This window comes from Apostichopus japonicus, chromosome 12 (assembly GCF_037975245.1).
Source record: "Apostichopus japonicus isolate 1M-3 chromosome 12, ASM3797524v1, whole genome shotgun sequence".
NCBI lineage: Eukaryota > Metazoa > Echinodermata > Holothuroidea > Aspidochirotida > Stichopodidae > Apostichopus > Apostichopus japonicus.
Genome location: NC_092572.1, coordinates 22,429,264 through 22,452,539, shown reverse-complemented (window position 1 = coordinate 22,452,539; position 23,276 = coordinate 22,429,264). Strand labels below are relative to the sequence as shown.

General features: G+C 35.9%; 1 protein-coding gene across 8 annotated transcripts in view; it reads right to left on the bottom strand.

Moving 5' to 3' along the window:
* Window positions 1-569: 569 nt before the first annotated feature.
* LOC139977428 (proto-oncogene tyrosine-protein kinase receptor Ret-like) overlaps window positions 570-23,276 on the bottom strand; it is a 29,019-nt gene continuing 6,312 nt past the window's right edge. Inside the window, exons 4-18 of one of the 8 annotated variants that reach the window (XM_071986754.1) lie at window positions 22,774-22,890; window positions 20,153-20,296; window positions 19,006-19,107; window positions 15,714-15,839; window positions 13,283-13,399; window positions 12,470-12,592; window positions 11,617-11,813; window positions 9,376-9,604; window positions 8,198-8,308; window positions 6,815-6,999; window positions 6,027-6,149; window positions 4,998-5,109; window positions 4,132-4,228; window positions 3,676-3,775; window positions 570-3,123 (exon numbers count right to left, since the gene is read on the bottom strand). In XM_071986754.1, coding sequence (XP_071842855.1) covers window positions 3,040-3,123; window positions 3,676-3,775; window positions 4,132-4,228; window positions 4,998-5,109; window positions 6,027-6,149; window positions 6,815-6,999; window positions 8,198-8,308; window positions 9,376-9,604; window positions 11,617-11,813; window positions 12,470-12,592; window positions 13,283-13,399; window positions 15,714-15,839; window positions 19,006-19,107; window positions 20,153-20,296; window positions 22,774-22,890 — 1,967 coding nt within the window. In that variant the 3' untranslated portion in view covers window positions 570-3,039. Of the gene's footprint in view, window positions 3,124-3,675; window positions 3,776-4,131; window positions 4,229-4,997; window positions 5,110-6,026; window positions 6,150-6,814; window positions 7,000-8,197; window positions 8,309-9,375; window positions 9,605-11,616; window positions 11,816-12,469; window positions 12,593-13,282; window positions 13,403-15,713; window positions 15,840-19,005; window positions 19,108-20,152; window positions 20,297-21,334; window positions 21,434-22,773; window positions 22,891-23,276 lie in introns of all 8 variants that reach the window. The other 7 variants (XM_071986753.1, XM_071986752.1, XM_071986756.1 and 4 more) reach the window with 7 other exon arrangements.

The following is a 23,276-nucleotide window of genomic DNA, read 5'->3' as shown; positions in this document are numbered from 1 at the left end:
GGTTACTTTTGAATGTATCTGGTTGTTAACTAGCTGGAATCCAGTCTTTTGTTTATAGCTAAGTTAAAACTTTAGCAGGAAAAGAGGATAGGAAGGATATGAAATCCTCATTATTAGGATCTTTTAAAGGAAGGAGATACCATCCACGTTGTTTCATGAAGGGTATCAAAGTTGGGTAAAAATTTTTACCTCTGACCTACGCTTCCCTTTCAACACAACCATCAATCCAAACAGGAATATTCTAGCTGTGTTATCATTCCCTACATAACGTGTGGTGTAACAGCTTTTCCCTATATGTTGACAAGCAGAAAAACGGCTAAAAACCAAGTTTAGGTTTTTCAACCTTTGACCTCTGACGTTAGGGCTATGACGTCATCTATCACGCAAGCACAAGGTTACAAGGTCAGGCACCTACCCACGAATCGAACTTGCGTTGTAAGAGGAGATTGCTTCACATTTTTTCGCACAATTGTAAAGTACGGAAGTCCTATAATAACACACTTATCTAAATATAATCAAGTCCAGACTAAAATAAATAAAGCAAAATACCAACGTTATTACACTTTGAGTTATTAAATTTGGGACAGTTTATTACACTTTCTGCCTTCTACAGGTGGTTGGTTCACAGAGAATGAAAATGTTAAACCTGTGTAACGGTAAAACAGTCTAAAATGAATCACATGCTTGGGTTGAGTGTAAGGACCTGTTGTGCACAAGATTCGATGAAGTCATTATTGTTTTTTTTTTTAAAGTGACAGTCCCAGACCGATGTGAGTGCGCAATGAGGATAATCCATACACATCATATACCTTGCATTTATTTCAAACAGTGATCGCAAATTAAAAACATTTAGAAACTTTAAAAGTAATTGTCATCGTTTTGGCTTCTGAGTTCCTCTAGACAAGAAAGCTAACAAATTTCATCTCTCTTCTAAGTGTTGCATACTCTTAACGAGCAGATTAACTTTTGATTCAGGAAAGCAATGCTAAGGACCAGATTTTTAAGCAATGAAATTCTACTACAGAGCCAAAAATTCCCAACCATGTGACATGATTTGTTAACAAGTCAGTCATCAAAGTGCTTCTTGCTAACTTTAATTTTAGAACATTGAAAACAAAAATACACTTGTCAATTTCCTTTATTAAAATAAGATTGTCATATATACCTGTATGATAGAAAACTTCTGACAAGAAAACCTATACAGAAAAGTGAAAACATGCTATCGTAGATGAAATACTGCTTAAATATATTTCATCTCGACTATGAAAGCCTTGTTGGTAAAGTAAACACTGCTGCTAAAAATGAATTCATAAGACTAGCTAAGAATATACATAGTTCTAAAGATCACCCACTTCACTCCAAGTTGATCTCTCTGTGCAATAGAACCAACAAGTACAATCTATGTAATCCTACTATCTTGCCAACTTTTAGAATTATGCTTTTTAAGAACTCATTTATCTACAGAGCAGCCATTTATATTCAAAATGGGTTCTAAGCATCTCTGTTATAATCCTTTTAATCTTTCAAACTTCTAATCCTCCAACTTATTTCTTATTTGTTCATGCTTTCATGATTGTACATTTTTACGTCTTTTGTGTATCATTATTATGTGTCCTATTTATAACTTTTGTAATTTATACTGGAATAAAGAAATTGAATTGAAGTTGATAGATGAAAAACATTTAAGACCAAAGACCACTCCATGGACTAACTGATTACATTACTTTGAAGGCAGTTTGAAGTACCTGAAAACCATTTCAGATAGTAGTATGAAAACAGGTTATTCCAAACAACTTCTTTGATTGTTCACTTCCAACAAATAACAGTCTTAATGCAAGCCGTTGGGAGTGCATTCACATCTTATAAGATGAACAAACCTATTCCAATTCAGTGGCTTTCTAAACTTATTAATATATTCCATATTTTGCCTTTAATGTAAAGCTTAAAGTACAAAACAGATATTCACATCTATATGTTTAAATAGCAATATAAAAATAACATGTATTTTAATGTCTGGTATTGAACTGGTCTTCAAAATGAAGATTTTAAAACTAGAATGAAACATAATTAAAGAAACTAAAGCACTTTATTAAATATGTACATTTTTAATACCATTAATACATAAATGGATTTGTACTGTTTGTCAATATATCATTTTTTTTTTTTGCAAAACTAAAACAAAGAAGACTAACATAACTGGCTTCATTTACTGGCAGCATCACATTTAATTAAGTCATACGAAAGCTGGGAAATCTTTTATGATGCTCAGGATAGTCGCGAGAGAATGAGCTTATTTGCAACAATATTCAAAGTTTTATGTAATAAGATTCTCATTATCCTGTGTTCATCTAAGGTTTCATCATGATCATAAATATCTTCAATGTGTGAAATTTTTCATACTTCCTATATGACACTGATGCACTGATATGGCTACAGATTAAGCAGACTATTGCATCTCAGGTCGTGTAGCGGTGCTACCTAGTTAAAGGGTGTGAAGACTCGCGCAAAAAGAAACGTCTAAGGCCGGTAATCTGACCTAGTTTCGAATGAGGTGTAACAGAAGTGTTAAACACCACCATCGATCCCAGAAAATACACACACACAGCTTGCTACCGTCGGTAATTAGACACTAGTGTACAGTTAGTACATACAGCTGCGGTCAATACCCACAGCACAGTGTATAAACTATACAGCGATGGACATCTCAGGTCCAGCTAAAGATAACAAGGTATCACGTTTCATCACTGTCTGCTTTTTGTAGCGATACGAACAAAACGTCACTTACAAGCAACAGACAGTTAACTTTTTCAGATGGCCACACGCGGTTTGGGGCGAGTCTTCAATGCCTTTAAACTTCAAGTAGCTTGGATATGGTTACAGTTTACAGAATTGGGAGGGCTGGCGACAACCTGAGATGTCTACAACTATATGTACTCTGCTCTAAGCCTTTAAACAGTAACAAGAAAGTTTCATGATCTGGCCATTGCAGCAATGAGAGAGAATGTTATTGGATGACATCGACGGTGGAATTGATTCCAACTATTCCAGTTCTTCAGAGAGTAGTGCGTCTGGCTCCAGGTACATGTAGTTATCTTGAGTGAAGTTGTCCATTTGGAGATAGCCCTGGAAAAAACAGAAAAACAACCATCGTGATCAAATTATAATCATAACATTTTATAGATAGTTACTATATGGAGTGTTATATGGAGTGTTATTGGAGTGTTAGCTCAGTGGTTAACGCCGGTGCCTTTCAACCATAAGGTCCCGAGTTTGAGTCACTCCAATATTAATTTATGTCGTCCAGTTACAGAGTTGATGACAATTGACAATTCATAATCATGGACGTTAAACATGAATGTAAGAGACTGACTTCGGTCAGCTTGTGGCTTTGATAGGCCAATGATGGCCTCTTCGCGAGTCTTGCTTGCAGGAGGATCTAAAATACATACATAAATACATACATACATACATATCTGTTATTGAAATACTCATTTACACAAGAGAGTAAGACCATGATTCGAATTTTCACAGAATTGTTACCCTCTCCGCAATCTCAGGAGAGGTCTCTGTCACTGAACGTACAAGTTTCATATATACCTGACATTGCACTGTGTTCTTGACGGAATCTCTTTTTTAGTAAAATACAGTAATATTTGAATATCAAAATCTAGATACCTGATCAGCTTCCATCATATCTTCCAACGACATTCGTATCTGCGTAAAACTTGGTCTCTTAGCCGGGTCTTGCTCCCAACACAGTTGCAGCAAGCTGTACCTGTGAAATGAATGAGGTTGGATAGATATAATTCATTAATTAATTAATCGATTAATTAATTAATTAATTGATTAATCAAATAATTAAATCAATTAAGTAATCAATGAAATAATTAATGAAATAATGAATGAATGAATGAATTAATAGACAAATAAGACAGCCAATGTTAAGTTTGAGCTTAAATAATAAGACAACCAATGTAAGATCTAGCTTAAAATTTCATAACATAACATAACAATTCCATTTCCATATATTGAGACACGTTAACTGGTCTTCCATATACCTATGTCTTCGAGAGTATTAACTACAATTTTGTGATTCTTGATGTTTAGTTATGATCATGAATGTTAACATACATTTCATCACTGCAGTGATCTGGTTGAGGTAAACGGTCTCCATTCTGCACTGATTGCATGACTTGTCTGGGAGACATTCCTGGGTAAGGATGCGAACCTGCAGTAATGAGGAAATGTTAAAAGAATAATAATATTTGCTTTTTATAAAGCGTTTTACAGACGTTAAATTACCCCTGGTCAATGATAACCTGTCCCAGAGACAATCCCTCCAGTCGGCAGCAGTTATATACTGCGCCCAATGACTAGTTACCTCACAGGTACCCATATAAACCCCTGGGTGGAGAGAGGCAAGTGAGAAAAAGCATCTTGCCCATGGATCGACACATTGTAATGAACTAGGCAGGAATCGAACCAGCAATCCTTGGATCACAAGTCCGACGCCTTCTAGCCAATTGGCCACCACGCTCTCACTATAGTTAGATTAGTTACACATAACAATGCCACATGCAACTGCAATGGAGTTGACAACATCTATTATAAGGTATAATGCTACATGTCTTTACTTTGATCATAACTGTGATCATAACATTTAAATTTTCTTACTTGACCCAGACAGCAATTAAAGCTACAAAATGATATATAGGTAAGATTCTATGATAAATTTACCCAAACGCCACCCTGTCTTGTCAGAAAACAATTTCAATGTTATTACCTACTATTTTCATCTATGAAAAGGTGGTTGCTTCAACTTCAAAGGGATATTTTTTTATCAACATTACATCATTATATTAAGATATTTGATACAAGAAGCTGCTGTAATCTTTTTAGACATTTCTTTACTCAATATCAAAACAGAGATTTAATGAGCTCTCACATGCAGGCCATAGAAGGGCTTAATTGATAAAAGGTTAATTGTAAAGACAAACCTAGTGTGATTATCTCCCACATTAAAATACCAAAAGACCATGCATCGCTCTTGGTGGTATACATGTTTTGCATAAGTGATTCGGGTGCCATCCACCTCACAGGTACACGGCCCTATGAACAGATAAAAATATAAAAGAAATTCATGCTATATATATATATATATATTTTTATATATATATTTATATTATTATTATTATTTATATATTATATTATTATTATTATTTATATATTATATTATATATATATATATATATATATATATATATATATATATATATATATATATATATATATATATATATATATATATATATATATATATATATATATATATATATATATATATATATATATATATATATATATATATATATATAGATATAATTGAAAAACGTAATGAGTTCAAAGATCCAGAACAGTGAAAAACCTTCCAGCCTCCCCTGGGATTCGAACCCGGGCCTCCCGCTCTGTACGCGGACATCCAAACCACTAGGCTATGGAAGCTGATTGTATATCCAGAGGTTCGAAACCGGTAAGGAAGGTCGTAATTCCACTGTAGGCGTTTGTCACCCGTATGTAACAATACTAGTTCTGTTTTGGTGACATATTTTGCCTTACTCTAGAGCTCAAACACGATGCCAACCAACTCGAAGTCATTATTGATTCCTAAAGCAGGATCTCGAAAGAGATACTTTGAACAGACTTTGACAGATATGTATATATATATATATATACATATTTTAATTTAAGGTTATTAGCACATATCTTTTTTTGCTGTTGATTTAAAAGCTATAGCCAACTTTACAAGAAGATCTTCTCTGATACATGAAACACATAAATCTTAAATGTATAGAACTGAAGTAAAGCCTTTCAAATACAGGAGATTTAATAGCAACAAAAAAATAATCATTTTAATTCACACCTGATATATAAATTTGCTTACCATTTCCAGTACAACATTCGTGACAAAAAATCTTTCTCACAAGGATGACACAAAAATTTGAGAGTAAATACTTTAAATAACTCACTCTTGATTTCATTTCATATTGTTGACTATCTGCAACATCTCTTGCAAGGCCAAAGTCCGATATTTTACAAACAAAGCCTTCACCTAAGAGAATGTTTCTGGCAGCAAGATCGCGATGTACACACTGGAAAAGAATAGTACGTCAAACAATGAAATCGACCAACACATTTCAAAGTATATGGGAAGTTTAAAGCTCAGAACATTTCAAAACTGGTTAGGAATTAGTAGAAATAATTTGAGAGTTATCTGAAATTTTTTGTAAGAGCTTTTAATATTTTGCATGCTGCTTTCAAAGATTATAAACTTAATCTGTTACTTTAAAAAGTGCACTGCACTTTGCAAATCTGTTGGCAAGGAAGTGATAAGAAACATTTTGGACAAAATTAACAAACGAAACTCCAAAAATAGCCAGAATACACTCAAAGCTGTCACAATCAACCAACTTTTCCTTTCTAGCTTTTTGAGAACAGATTTGAATAGCAATGATGCCTATATAAACAATGAAGCCTGGTGTATGAATTCTGAAAATATTGTTCATAATTGCTAACAACTGTTATATATCAAATTATATATCAAAATACATAGATAGGAAGTACCTAACAACAGTGGGATGGTTAAGCACCTACAGCTGACATTAAATTTGCTTCTTTATGAAAACCTACTGGAGAAACTCAATTGCTCCTTTTTTTGAGTACTTGCAATGGCATAGTCAGAGGGAGAAGGGGGTTGTTGGGGTGGGGGAACAATGTCACATAAAGTTTCTGTGATGAAACAGGGATTGCAACTAACCATTTTAGAATCTAAAAATTCCATCCCTTTGGATATCTGTATACCATAAGTTAGGAGTTCTGCTGCAGACAGTTGGTTCTCGGCCATTTTGTTTGCATAGCTGCCATCTGCGTTATTGACCAGTGACCGGAGGTGTTGTTGTAGGTTGCCTTTGGGTAAGAATTCCATGATCAGGTAAACTGGATCTGTAGTGAAAGAAAAAATAGTTCTAGAGTTTTCTAACAGTGGTTCAAATTGAGGTAGTACCTTTAAGATTGAAAAACCAGATCATTCATTAAGACACCAAACTGACTATCAGTAATGAGTTCTCTCTATGAAGTTAGCAAGATGCAACTAAACTGGTCAGTGTTATAACCAGGTCTTTCATCTGGGTTGGGGGAGTGTTGCTCGAGAGGGGGGGGGGCAAATTTTGCGTCATTTTAGGCTTGGTTATTTTAGGCACTTTTGAAATAGGTCCCACACAGACACTTGAAACCATGGTAACGGTACTGTTATATAGTATGTACTATAGTCTTATGTGATAACCTTGTGTGCTTTGTTCTCATAATGTTTACAGTACATAAATGTATCGTTCACACTGTGTCTATAACTAAATAATCTTTATAATTGATGATTTAATTTTCCAGTAAAATTTTATTATCTGCTGAATCAAATTTCGAATTTGGATAAAGTTGTATGGTACAGTGAAATTTTGCTTGTTTGGCTCTCCATGGGTGAACTCTGTCATCCTCTTCTTCTCTCATTTCCTCCCTTCTTTGTTCTCTCGATTTCTAGAAACAGGATGTTGAGCAGTGGTCTATCTTATTTGCGTAACCTCTCTATAACTGTGGGTTTAGTGTTCATGCGCTAACAGAACTAAGACCAGCGGTTTATTGACTATTTTCTAAGACATTGAGGGGTAATTTTCTTAGTATTTGGAGTATTTATTAGTTCATAAAGTTAGTAAGCTTGTCATTCTTACTGTCTTAAATCATGATGTAACTGCTACGCTAGTATTCTGAGAGCTTTCATTTCCAATTTTTTTTCAGTTTCCTATTGTTTAGCAATTGTGTAAGGTTAGATTGTGACAAATTGCCATCTCTATCATTCCAGTGTATCGTATTAAATATATTGTCTTGAAGTAAGAAAAAAAAAGACTAATGTTTGTCACATGTTTATGGTTGTATTTTTATGCTACATTGAAAGAAGAACATAAACAAAAAAGAAAGATGATTGCTAAGCTAGAGAATTATTATGTTCATCAAGTCACATTAAGAGAAATGTAAAGATATTGTTGTATAAAATGAACATACTGATAATAAATGAGTTGAGAACTCCCCCCAAAAAAAGAATTATAATCGTACGGTCGATATAACCGGTAACCAGTAAGTAGTAAAGGCTTACCTTTTTCAGTGCAACAGCCGTACATCCTCACCAGATTTTCATGTTTGCCAATTGATTTGAAGAGAGAAAGCTCCTTCATAAAATCTTTTTTGTCATTATCTGAAGCATTTTCTGTAAGAGTGAAATACAGAATGTCTTATATGGTTACAACAGCAGGAATAAAGACCTTGAACGATAATCGTGGCTTGTTAAAGGAATTTTTTAGTGAAATAAGGGAACCAGTCCTTCCGTTCATATCATTTTATGTCTTACAACCACCGTAAGCCTTGCCTTGTGATGACTGTTAGTTTCTGTGATAGAGTGCTTGAAATGTTGGCCCTTCCTGCCAGAAAATTCAAATCTAACACTGACTGACATCAAGACGTGACGTCAGTGCGGCTCATTGGTCAGAATCGATCAGATCTCACTCTAAGCTTGGCCTTGAGACGCTACACAGGAATGTGTACAGACTTTGCTTACGGCTGTGATCCAAACATTCTCGCAAATAACAAATATCGGAATAACAAATTATGAAGAAAACCTATAGTTAAGGATTTCTGGAAAAATGTTTAAACTCTCCAAAAGATTGTTCACTTGCAGCTTCACCAGGAAATTTTCAGCTAAATCACTATTCTACTTTCAGAAATGTTAATATTCCTCGCTACAATGTAGCTTGCTAATGATAGCGTCCATGCAGCCCCCGAAACGAAGTGCCGCAATGACATCACAGTGCTCATAGTTATCCACTGTTCAAAATATATTAGACTAGGTTGGTGCGAGGTGCAAACATTTTCTTTTCCTGAATCATAGGATGAAATATCCCCAAACTAGGACTGTGGCATTGGAACATTTTTTTTCCATATATCCAATAGACTGCCACTAAAGAATTCCTTTAAGCAGAGAGGATTTTTTCGAGCTAATCGTAGCACACAAAAAACTAAAGTATAATTGGGCACTTAGATTCCAAATGTTTTGCCAACTAAAAAGGCACTCTATTTACAAACTGCAAAGGTTATAAGTAGGAAATACTAGCAAATGAATTGGAACAGGATACAAGCTGGAAATACTAGCTAATGAATTGGAACATGATACAATTGTAGGAAATGCTAGCTACTTTTGGGGGATGATACATATCACTTATGAGATTATAATATAATTATAATCAAAGTCAAGATAAAAACAAAGACAAAAATCCTTACCTTTAAGAACTTTGACGGCCATTATTGATTTCTCTCTTGGCTTAATAATTCCATAAGCCTCTGCTTTATAGACTGTTGCAAATGCACCGCTTCCTATCTCCTGAAGAAACTTGAGATTGCTTCTTGGAAATTCCATGGTTTTACGTTGTGTCATAGCGATGTAGTTTTTTGGTGGTTGGTTATTGCTGTGGTGTTTGTGTCTCTGGGTAGTGATTGCAGGACTTTGAGTCTGAACATGAAATGATACAACTTAATTTAATTGATGAGGATGGGCATCACAAAACAATCCGATGGCTCTAAAACAAAATGCATAAACAATGAGCAAATTAATGAAAGCTGCTCGTTACAATCAATGGTTTATGCGAAATGATCCCTTGGCACAAGTCAAGGACATTAATCTTTTCACTGATTGTGGTATTAGCAATTAGGAGCAAATTATACAAAACTGACTGTGATGTCGTGACAAAAGAGTGTGTTTATATAATGGATAAACGATGTCAGTTCACACTGGGCTAATGTCTCCCCAGTTTATTGCTGTAAAAATATGTTAACCTTACAACGATGTTACCAAATATTTCTAATGAGTTACAACCTAAGTATTGCTATACTATTATTGAATAAAGCAATAACAAAGATCAGCTTTTAGATATTAAACTTAATAACTTCAATCTGTTCTTTGAAAGGTTGCAGTATTCAAGCAGCTTAATACCAGAGATATTGTGCAGTATATAAAAGCATACAAACTCTACGTTACGTTAGTATTAAGTGATATCGTGGGTTGTCAAATTTTACTCGCTGATGAAGTGACTATGCTAAATTAAATATTAAACCAATGTTCAACAAATCATCATCAAAGATACGGATCAAATACCTATTGATGTGGATCATAAAGTGTGATTTCCATACTTGTCACCAAGGAAACGTCTGTGAGCATGATGTACTTTACATATGACAACTACATTTGTCATAGTTGTCAACTATAATTGTCAAGAAAATACATCATCACTCTACATACTAATACGGTCTTTATGTTATATTAATATATATTAAGTAATTACATGTATAGCTAAATTCTTCATTAACTACATTAGGACAATATTATCCTGTCTAGTTATTACTCCTTAAAGTATCTGTATCATTCAGCTCATTCAACTTGTATTATATTTTTCTTCTTTACCAGGAGTCTTCTACTCTGTTCTAGCCAATTCAGGCTTTATAGAAGACTTCCTTTCATATCGTAATTTTCTTGTGATAAAACAAAAAACAAAACATATAGTCATAGTACTATTACCACACTGTCTTTCCCATGTATATGATATGTTTACATTGCATTCAAGTCATATTATCCAGCTATTGTTGCAAGCAACTTCAGAAAAAAAACACTCATCCTAATTACATACTCTGCTAGCAATCACTACATTGACAAATTTATATCATATAAATGCCAGCCAGCTGAAAGTCGATAACCTATGGAACAGCCAGCTACCAATTATCTTACATGAACATTTTGATGATTCAACTAAACCTGGGGTTGGGCAACCTACGGCCCGCGGGCCACATGCGGCCCACCAGTATTTTTTTTCGGCCCGTGAGATGTCTCAAGAAAAAGAAAAAAAATCAATCTATTTTACATCATCAAGGAGCTAGCTGCTTAGAATTTATTGGCACTAATGATGCTGTCAGGTAGGCCTATTATCCCCTTTAATTATCAACTGTACTGTAGTGACATTATGGTTTTGTGAATACAGATTACGTATACACACTTATTGCTTGAAATTAAGTCCTAGGAATCAAAGGTTGAAATCAACAGCATGTCGTTGGTTTAGGTGCGGCCCAGTCAATTTTTCACTCCTTATATCTGGCCCATTCATTCTAAAAGGTTGCCCACTCCTGAACTAAACTATAAGGTGTTGTGTCGGTCCCGGGACAACCTAACAAACTTATAGGAAAACTTCATTGACAAAACACTGTAACGCAATTGATCTGTCTAAACGGTTAACGTAATGTATTGTGAGCTATTAACAAGAACTTGTTCTCCAAGAAACCTTGGTAGACGTTACATAACACAAACCATACCATTCAAATTAAGGTATGCATAAATTAACATATATATCAAACTATATCGTAAACAGATTATTTGGTGGCGCTAAGCAACTATCCAACATAAGGGAACAATTCAATATCGATGGAAGTAGTGTATGTTTGTAAGATTTAAACATTCAAGCGTGACGTTCCACTCACCATTCGTTTGGCTTTGCTCTTTTGACTGCGTTGAGTGGTTTTCTTCTTCCTCATACAACAGATAAATACTATACACATGATCACAACTACGAGAATGAGAACGGCCAGTCCACCCGCAATAGCAGCTATGATAATGACCGTCTGGGACACATCTCCTGGATTTCCGTTTCCATTTCCTCCTCCTCCTCCATCTATTACTAAATTGAAAATAATATTTTACACAGTTTATTATTAGCTAATTTGGATACAAAAAATAAAAACAAAATACAAAAACAGTACAAAATGCACTTCCACTGCTAAATGCAAGGAATATACAAGAAGGCCACAAACCTCCACAGGTGGTACCAGAATATCCTGTTAAACAGTCGCAAGAATAACTACTGAGATCCGGAGCTGCGTTGCATTTATTTAATTGTTCTATCACAACAATTTTCAAATACCTATAAGTCTAATGTAGCCTATACATACAATTGAACAAGCCAAGCTGGGTTATTATCTCTCAACTTGTTCATCGAGTATATATGCTTCTTGTGTGTGATGCTGTCGTTTTTGAGGTTATATCGACAGGTATAGTTATGAAAAACCTGACTATTCTCTTCAATTAACAAACCTTATAAATATCAAAGCAATTATCACTTTTCAAATTTGCACATATAGTGTTCTGATGAAACTACACTCTGCTAAAATGAACTAGCAGTATAGAATCAAATTAAGGCATTTTCATGCGACTATTGATGATGAGTAGATCCAGAAAATTGGTCAAAGCAAATATCATGTTACAATTACAACTTATTTGTTAGAAATAATGCACTTCCACCGCTAAATGCAAGGAATATACAAGAAGGCCACAAACCCGATCCACAGGTGGTACCAGAAAATCCTGTTAAACAGTTGCAAGAATAACTACTGAGATCCTGAGCTGCGATACAGTTTCCTCCATTCTGACAGGGATTAGACCCACATGGAGAAGTTTGAACTGGAAATTTGAAAAGAAATTTCCAATGAAAGTCATGGGATTGAAAGGATAATGGAACACAAAATTGGCTCTGCATAAGGATGAGCACAGGAGGGCAACAGGTGGGGGGGGGGCATGGGCATAGGAGCCAAATTTGATTTGGGGGGGCTGTAACGACTAGCCTGAAAAATATAACCAAAATTGTTCGCGATAATGATCATAATAATATCAGTTAAACCATTGAAAAACACATTGCAAATTATTTTTCTTTCGGTAGGTAACTTTGAAAGACCTCTTGACTATTCTGTAGAATTAACAAACCTTATCTTGCAACCAATTATAATAACTTATCCAATTTAGTTTGATGAAGCTACACTCTGTACAGTAGAATCAAATTAAGGCCTGCGTGAAGTCCATCAATAAAGAGTACATAATACTGCTAAATACTTCCATTAATTTACTGCCCTAGCTATCAACAATACCTCTTACCCATGATCCACAATAGAAGCTGGAATCTACACAAAGGATCATCTCAAAACAAATCTATAGAAGGTTGGTAGATAATTGGACAATTGGTACAATGAGCAGTTATCATGTTGCAATAACACATTTTGTTAGAGATCATTAACTACAAAAGATGCATTTCAAAGAGGATTGGGGGGAAGGAATGCAGGCTGCTAAATGCAAAAAAAATACAAGAAATTCACAAACCTCCACAGGTGGCACCAGAATATCCTGTTACACAGTTACAAGAATAAGTCGTGGAGTCTTGAGATACAATACAGCTTCCGCCATTCTGACAGGGATTTGGCTCACATGGAAAGATTTCTTCTAGCAAATTAAAACAATAAAATAGAGAAAAAGACAGATCATAAAAAAGATTATGACGAAAAAATGGCGCTGCAAAGGATGTGCAATTCAGGGACAAAGAATGAGGAAATACTAAGACAAAGAGAATTATGTGATATCCATCAACTGTTTCATAGGGTATCCATTGTGTTATAAAATGTAATGTATATAAATTTTTCATTTTATATATATTTTAAATTTTAAGAATTTGTTTGTATAATTTTTGATTTCCCATTTGCAGTTTTTTTTATTTTTTTATACAATTTATTGTCAGATTGTATAACAAATTTTCTACCCTTTTTATACCTTACGTTATCGATTTATTTATTTGTATATCATGTTTGTATGTATTTTACTGTTAAGTGTCTTAGAGCAATTTCTGATTGGATAAGGCGCTATAGAAATTTTGTATAATTATAAATCATAATAATACATCTCATATGAGCATCTCTATTGTAAGTTTTTTATTTACACACATAGAGTGATTGTGACATGTATACTGTAGGAAATATATATGAATGAAGTTTGAGCAATTTCACTGTTAGAATAAAAACTATTTTATTTTGCATTCTATTTTAACCTAAGTAATAGTCCAAAACTTACTGGTCTGTATATTTATGAGTGACCAGCTTACTTGTTAACTGTTAGCGCAAACTAGCGTAACTAAGGTAAACAATTCGCATAACCACACTAGTGCTGCACAAAAAAACAAAAAAAATGGAGCGAAAGTCGCTCCAATAAACAGTTTAAAAAACCCTCCCTATTGCAAGAAAAAGATACTTATCAGGCTGCTCTAAACCAGTAGATGGAAAAATCTCCAAACCTAGTTATAACTGTAAACGGACAAAATCTCATGGAAAAAAAATCCATATAAAAATTAACAATCCAGTCACGTTGGATGGTAGAATGAGAAGACCAGAGGAGCCGGTCATAGAGGGCGCACTAGTGTTAAAATGTTACCAGTTCATTCTAGGCATGGAAGAACGAGAGTGCTAGGGTTGTGGGGAGACAGGTAGCGAGGAGCGAAGTACATACACTTTTGCAATAAACTATGACCATGCAATATGTGAAGGGTTTCCAATTAAGATAACATCTGTTGAGACTAGACTCTAATGCGATCTTCTCTTGAAAATCTTCCGGGAGGGCTGCGGCAGTAAACTTGACATGACTACATTGGGGAATGCAACATTAACAGGATCGGGGGGGGGGGAGCAGACCTTGTACCCAGGTGGGTGTATGCATGGTAGTGTCTGTAAATTTCAAACATTCTCTTGTAACTTTCTTGCCTCTGAAAATATCCATTTTGATACAATTAAGATAGACAGACAGACCCTTTGTGGCTTTGCATTAAGTATACAGATCAGATGTAGTAAGGATAAAGGGCCTAAGCTCTTACTCTTGAACTGGGGCTCCTGAAGCCCTAGCAACATCACTGATTAATATGAGAATGTAAATTGATGAAGTTGAGTGAAGAAAGACCTTGTAGAAGAACTGCATTTGAAATGTGAGATTGATTGCAGGCAAAAGATGGGACATGCTTGAACATGAAAAAGATGGTTGGAGTAAGCTTATAACATAACAGATGAAAAGAATTGATTGAAGGTGAAAGAATGTAAAAGCATACCAGTTTTTTTTTATAGTTTTTTTTTATGTATAATCACTTTTGCATCCATTTCATTAATTTCCACAAACATAGAAATTTAGAATGAAGAGTGATGGAAAGAAATATTTGAAAGCAGAGTATGTGTTATTGCTAAATGGATTAGGAAGCACCAGACTCTTTTTCCAAGAGGCTGAGCGGTGAATTTTTTTACCCAAACGCAAACAGTATTCAAAACCAGTGGTTTCAGCATAACAAGTTATTTGGTCGAGCAACTTAACTATCCCGCTTCACCCAAGGACTGTTTCGATTTTAAATTTCATCCTTTCCTGCCCCCCATGTTTCCAAATATTGGTTGTATGTCCAAACATACATTATAATGACTATGCACATTTGACTAGCTACCCCTAGCAAAACAAAATATACTTTCATAATAATATTCCACTTTCATATAGCGCTTTATACCAGCAATACTGTAGGCCTCAAAGCGCTTTACAGAGGTTATGTTACCTCTGGCCAATGATAACCTGTCCCAGAGACAATCCCTCCAGGCGGCTGCAGTTATATACTGCGCGGCCAATGACAAGTGCATAGAACTGGTTGTCTTATATGCTATTACTCCTATGCAGGTCTTTCAAAGACATATAAGAAGTTACAATTTAAGGCAAACGAGATCTCTGATAAAGGTCTTACCCTCGCACTGTGGCCCTCTAAAGTTCGAAGGGCACTCGCATGTGAACATCATATCTGGCTGATTAATACATACACCTCCATTCAAACACGAATCAGATGAGCAAGGGGGCATTGGCTGTGCTGGATCTACATAAGAAACAGAATTTATACAGCTACTACACTAAAGAGAGATGACACATGCATGTTTTAAATGGATAGAACAGCTCTGTGAAAATGATGATATCTACAGAACATGTCTAAAAATATATGTGATGGATCATGGAAATTATTTCCATTGTTCTACAAAATTCTTGACTTTCACCCTTTTTGAATATTCATGATCTCATAGCTTGTTGCCACGCAAGTACTGTCTTGGTAAATGAAAAGTGTTCTTTGTTTACAAATCACGCCTAATGGTAGTGTTCTACCTCTTGCGTAACGTTATTGCGTAACTTTCTTGCCTTAACCACAAATGCATGCCACTTGCTTTAAAAACTACGGACAGGAAGGGTGAGAAGTCTAGACTTTTGAAGAACAAAGGAAATAATGTATATACATGATTCATCACACATACATAATGATGATCAATGGTTTTACACAAAAGAAAGATACCACATTCATTAGATCTTTAAATCTGTTCTACTACATGTTGAACTAAAGCTCATTTTTGAAGGAACCAATGTGTTATATTTAATTCCATTGGCATGTGAGACTGAAAATGTCATACAAACCAAAAGTGGAAAGCTCTGCAGCAGTGGACTTTTCTGAATGTCATTCACAACATGCTATTGGGGCAATATTACATTGTTATCAAATCATGACGCTTTCTCTTATCTTCCACTGCATGGTTCAAACCCTGTCAACTAGATCATACATTATACATTTGATCTTGATAATCTGAAGAATCTTTACTTTGTTGGTACTATTGTGTAGTAAGTATAATCACATAATCATGAAGAGGTCCTTTCTTGCCAAAATGTTGGCTCAATTGCAGAGATTGAGCGAATAATTCAAACCAAAAGACAGTGTCCGTTCTTTGTTGTTTTGGTCGAGATGCAAACATTAATCACAGCGTACATCAATACAAGGCAAGCCCTGCGAGGCAAGCCCTGTGAGGCAAGCCCTGCGAGGCAAGCCCTGCGAGGCAAGCCCTGCGAGGCAAGCTCTGCGAAGTAAGTCCTGAGAGGCCAGCCCTGCGAGGCCAGCCCTGCGAGGCCAGACCTGCTAGGCCAGACATGCGAGGCAAGCCCTGCGAGGCAAGCCCTGGGAGGCCAGCCCTGAGAGGCCAGCCCTGCAGGGCCAGACCTGCTAGGCCAGACCTGCGAGGCAAGCCCTGGGAGGCCAGCCCTGGGAGGCCAGCCCTGCGAGGCAAGCAACTAATGACTCAGGTTTGTTTGGAATGTGTCCTTGGAATGGTTCTCTCATTGCCAGAGACACACAGACATTCCTTAATGGTTATATGCATGGTGAAATACTTAGTCCAGCATGTCAGCTAATACACAGTATTGCACAGAGAGGACAATACATCAGCCAGCCCATGATTTATGTTTTATCTTGTTCAAAAAATAACAAAGGGACATAAACTGTGTCCTCGTTTGAATTTCTAACGTGCTGCATCTCTGCTAATGGACCAACATTTTGGGGCAAAATTGTGTGATGATTTACATCACAGTAGTATAAAAAATGTTAGTAGGGTTATGGATCAGTTAATAGTGGAATGCATCATGGAGTTTTAACAAACTGGCTTAAGTTTATTGCTAATTAAGCAGATTAAGTTAACAGCAGCATTGCAAACATGTTATAGCAATTATTCACTAATACATAGCACTATGATGGATAGGCTACTGTAATATTTAGAGGATAGCAGAGAGAATGCATGTTAGTATTAATTACCCTGCATACCACATAGGCTACCACCTGTTTAAAGGGTGTGAAGACTCGCGCAAAAAGAAACGTCTTATGCGGGTAATCTGACCCTAGTTTTGAATGAGGTGTAACAGAAGTGTTAGACACCACCATCAATCCCAGAAAATATGCACACAGCTTGCTACCTTAGTGTATACAGTCAGTACAGCTGCGGTCAATACCCACAGCAAAGTGTACAAACAATACACACCTCAGGTCCAGCTAAAGATAACAAGGTATCACGTTTCATTACTGTCTGCATTTTGTAGCGACAAGCAGAAAGCTTCACTTGCAAGCAACAGAAAGTTTACTTTTCAGAGCGCGGCACACAGTTTGGGGCGAGTCTTCAATGCCTTTAAGCAGCAATCAGGTGATAGTGGTTCCTCTGACCTTCACATGTATCATCAAAATCAAACCTTCATGATGTGTGTGGATGACAGAATCTGACTATTTATTCATTATTTTGAACCATGAGACATAAGAACTAGGCCTACTTGTTATCAAGCCTAACGTTGCTACAAGTTAGCTTACAGTAGATGTTGACTATGCTATATATTACCTATGGAAAAAAAAAATTTATATCTAAAAGACACAACTGCTGTGCATTTATCAAAAAAGATTGGCACCCTCCCTAATATATTTGCAATCACTAGTAGGCCTACTGTTAGCAACCATTAAAACTATATCACCTGTATTGGCACCATATCTCATTGTTCATATGTGGCAATTCCCTTTGTTCATGCTTTAGTTTTTGTCATGGCTGACAAACTCTAGTACAAACAAGTTTCTATCAGGTCAAATTTAAGTAGAACCTCTACGCCTGGCAATATCAGGCTAATACTACGTGCATGGGTTACTTCAACAGCTCCAATTCAACGTCCAGCCTTACAAAAGTACAATTTTTCTGTTATTACGTCAGTCTTTGGTGCACATTTAGCATATATTATAGTTACATTTTTGTGATTGTAGGGAACAAGATTTAGGCCATGCAGTATTGGTTTTTGTGAGTTTATTTGTGCATAATACTGCTTTCACTTTGCAGTGCACACCATCAAAATGTTTGGGTTTATCTTTAAAATAATTAAACCATTCATGGCATGTCTGAGTATAGTTCATATCTGAAACATGGGACAGATCTTGCCATATATATCACAGACCAAATTTTAAAGCTATCTTCTGTGACAAGTAACAGTAACAAACCATTGTTTAAACCAAAGTGTTCCATCAAAGATTTAGTCTTTGGCAGGGTTATTTTGTAGCAAAACAAATTGTGTTTTGGATAACCGTTTATTATGTCTTTCACAATTTGTAATCTTTGTTGCTTCCAAATCAGCACAATTAAAGAAAGTCGTGCAACAGAATGTGATCGTAAACAAAACAGCAGAAAAAAAAACCAATCCACATTTACCTTGACATGCAGTACCAGTCCACGTGGATGGGCAAATACAACTCTGCTGAAGCATATCACATGAACCACCATTGAGGCAAGGAGGATTGCAGTCTCTTAACTCTACAGTATACAAAGCATTTGAAGCAAGCAGCATGAAAAGGATGCAAATAATAGTATTTGGCAGACAGTAACTGTATGTCTGTAATTACATGCAATTAAGCTACTCCTTCATAAAATATTATACAAATAATAAATGGTTATGAGTGCAATAGTGCAAATATTTCATGAGTTGAAACATGGAATGTTCCACATTCAACGAGGCGCAGCCGAGTTGAATGGAACAAATTACACCTTTCAAATCATGAAATATTTGCACTATTGCACGATGGAAACCATTTATTATTTGTTTGATACAACACCTTCAAATTTGGATATAATTGGATGTAAAATGCACTCACGCAACAGATTGTTTTGAACAGACAGGTTTCTCTGCTCTCTTACCATTGAAAAAAGTCATATCAGAAAAGTATAAACACATGGTTCTATTGCATAGAGTGCAATAGAGCGGATTTTGCATGCAATCGACGAGCAATTGACCAATCAAATGGCCGGAATATAATTAGGTGTTGTATAATAGCTGCACAGGATGAATACAGGCTATGAAGGGACAAAAATGGATAGCAAATGACTCAAAAATAATGTTTAGGATTCGACTCCTTTTTAGTTTTTTATTGTACTGGAAAAACCCATTGGAATTTCACACATACAGTCATTATCTACACTTTTGTCCCTTCATTAATTTGCATTTAAGAGTAAGAATTATCAAGAAAGCAGAGATATTGGATCAATGTATTCTATGTTATTCAATAGCATATGAACATGGTGAAAAAGGATTCACTGCTGCTATATTAGATACATACTATAAGTGACACCAGAATACAACGTACCCTTCTTAACTCAAAACGATCAAACTCTTCTCAAGGTTTCTAACATTCTACTATGCAAAAGGGGAAATCCTGCTAATAGCTGCCATAATTATTAGCAGTGCAGGTAAAGGCACTTCAAACCGATCAGATTGGGTATATATGTGTTTCAATATCTGTAAGGAGAGTTCTGTTAAGAAAACTGAAAAAGCAATTATAGTATACAAAACTGGATGAAATACCTTCCTCACAATGTGGACCAGTGAAACCTTCTGGACAGATGCAATAGTTGGGTAGGGAGGAGGAAGAATAGCTAGAAGGGAAGGAAGAAACATCACAGGTTCCACCATTAAGACAAGGGGGGTCACATTCTGGCTCTTGAACCTCTACATTAAAGCAATGTGGAAAGAAAAGCAATGTGGAAATAAAGCAATGTGGAAAAAAAGCAACGGATATACTTTGGCATAATTTGCAAAAGCTGCTGACTTGCGCAAGCCCCATGAGGTTAATATACCGCATATTCACATGTTTGCAAAAGAATTAGCAAGGCTGAACAAGCATTGAAAGAGTGACATCCATCTACAGGCAGAGAGATACTCACACAATGTATTAGGAAATACTCCCAATTTCATTTGGCAGTTTCTTTACCAATACACCACAGAAATATACCACAGAAACATGATTTTCTGATACTGGGATGTCAAACTGAGTCGCGGTTTAAGTCGCAATTATCTCAGCATCGAAACCAAGTTGTTTTGAGTGTAATTACTGTATTGCTTCCATTTTAAGTTCACTATTTGCTATAGACATTTATGTTGCCCAATAATTGACATCCTTCCTCAGTCATGACATGCATTAAGAATAATGTCAGCTGGCCCTGTTACATTTGAAAAAGAAGTTGTTTTTTCATTAGGTTTTACCACTGCATGTTCAATGCTCTGAATCTTGAAGATGTCATACCCTTCACAGAGTGGCAACAAACTTCTATGAACAGGATGAAGCAAGATAAATTGGCTTTCATTTTTAAACACTTTAATTTCAAGGAGAAATTGTGTGAGGATAATTTTTTACATTCAATCACAAGGTATATAGTTATTACTTACTATACAGAGGTTGGCTAAAGAAAAAACACTGCTATTTGATTGGATTATGGTCCGAGATTTACAACATATGTTTCTGCCATAACTGTATTTACATGTCTACATGATTCAATACCTTGAAAAATGAAGGAAAGAAGGGGAAAAAAATGAATGAAATATGTTACTAGAGCTAGGCTAAAGCCTGCAGACTAAAAACTAGGCTAGTATAGGCTCTAGGCTAGAACCATGACACATCCAGATGATAAATTAGCAAGGTACTAAACTACAAAACAAACAATGCAACATTGCAGACAGTCTGACTCCCGGCATGTGATTGGATGATACCTTGACAACATGGTCCCTGCCATGCAGGGGTGCACTGGCATACTATAGGGTCTGTAATCATTGGATCCTGTGTTCCACCATTCAAACATTGCTGGCATTCTAAAAGTGAAATGTTGCATGTATTAAAGAACCATGGTCATGAGTAAAAATCTATCAAGCAAAGTACGTATAAACTGGTCAGGGTTTTTACATGTACTGTATGCAATAAGGTCGACAAACTATAGTTGTCCTCCGAATCAGACCCCCCTTCCACCCCCCCCCCCACCCCCGCTAACTAGTCCAAAGTCTCAGTCAATTGTGTATCTGTTTGGTAAATGTAAATACACTGATCAACTCACAAAAGGGGAAGGATTAAATGTTCTTGAAAATAAAAACGTAAATAATGCGATAACAAGTAAAAAACATGACATTGTGTAGATATTTTGTTGGGGTTTACAAGTTATTGGATACGGTGGGATACCATTATTATTATTATAATTCAGGTTTATGAAGACTTAGAAGAATAAGTGTCCGACCCTACACTCTATTTGAAGATGACTAACTGTACACTGGCACAAGTTCATGCATTGACAATCAGTATGTATGTATTTTAGATCCTCTGCAAGCAGGAACTCGCGAAGAAGCCATCATTGGCTTATCAAAGCCGCAAGCTGACCGAAGTCAGTCTATTAGATTCATATTTAACGTCCATGATTATGATTTGTCAAATGTCAACAACTCTGTGACTGGACGACATACATTAATCTTGGAGTGACTCGAAGTGGAGTGACTATGCATGACTATATGACTTGGAGTGACTATGTGATACTGCCATGATAAGACACAGGCTGCCTGTAACACATGGTAAACAGTTGTTTGTAGTTTGAGAAGGCATACGTGGAGAAAGCATTCCAGTGTACAATTATAATGACTACTCAATTACAGTCTAACACTAATTGCATTCTTGAGTAGGTTCATGAGTGAGGAATATCATAGTATAAAGGGAGTGAAGACTCCCACAAAGAGAAATCTTGGATGCCTGTAATCTGACCTAGTTTCGAATGAGGTGTAACAGAAGTGTTGGACACCACCATCGATACCAAAAATACACACGCAACTTGCTACCCTTCGGTAATTAGACACTATGGAGTGTACAGTCAATACATGCAGCTATTGTACGGTCAATACCCACAACACAGTGTACATAGCAGCGATGGACATCTCAGGTCTAGATAAAAAGATAACAAGGTATCACGTTTCATTACAGTCTGCACTTTTTAGTGTCAAAAAGAAAACTTCACTTGCAAGCCACAGAAAGTTCATTTTTTTTCAGAGGGCGACATGCCGTTTGGGGCGAGTTTTCAATGCCTTTAAACATCAACCATTGGTAAGAATTCCATAGCCTTAGTCTAGTCAGTTCCATTAATACTTTCACTTCCAAATACGTTCCTTTTACTTACGTTGACAAAACATTCCAGTAAAACCACTTTGGCAGTTACATTCAAAATCTCTCTGCTGATCCGCTCGGCAAGAACCGCCATTCAGGCAGAGAGGTGGGTCATTAGGTGTAGGACAAACTGTTAATATGGAAACAAGAAATACAGAATAAGTGGAGATATAGTTGTAATTACTGTATATGAGGATATAGGCCTAAGCTAGTATCCTATAGTATACTGTCTTATTAAGTAGCTGTCTTTTTATAAAGTTCTAGCAAAATATTAGCTACTTCTTGGTGTATCTTATCCCTATATATCTTTTGAAAATTTAAAACAGTATTACACAAACCATTTATATGTAACTGAAATGTTATGTTATATGAACATATGGAGAAAGTATACTCCTTGTGTTGAGTTAATGAAAGTATTAAATCTGAACAATTGAAAACGTACATACAATTTATTGGCCTAATCAGTAATCATATGCATTCATGAGAACCACTTGAAAACATAAAATATATAGGCCT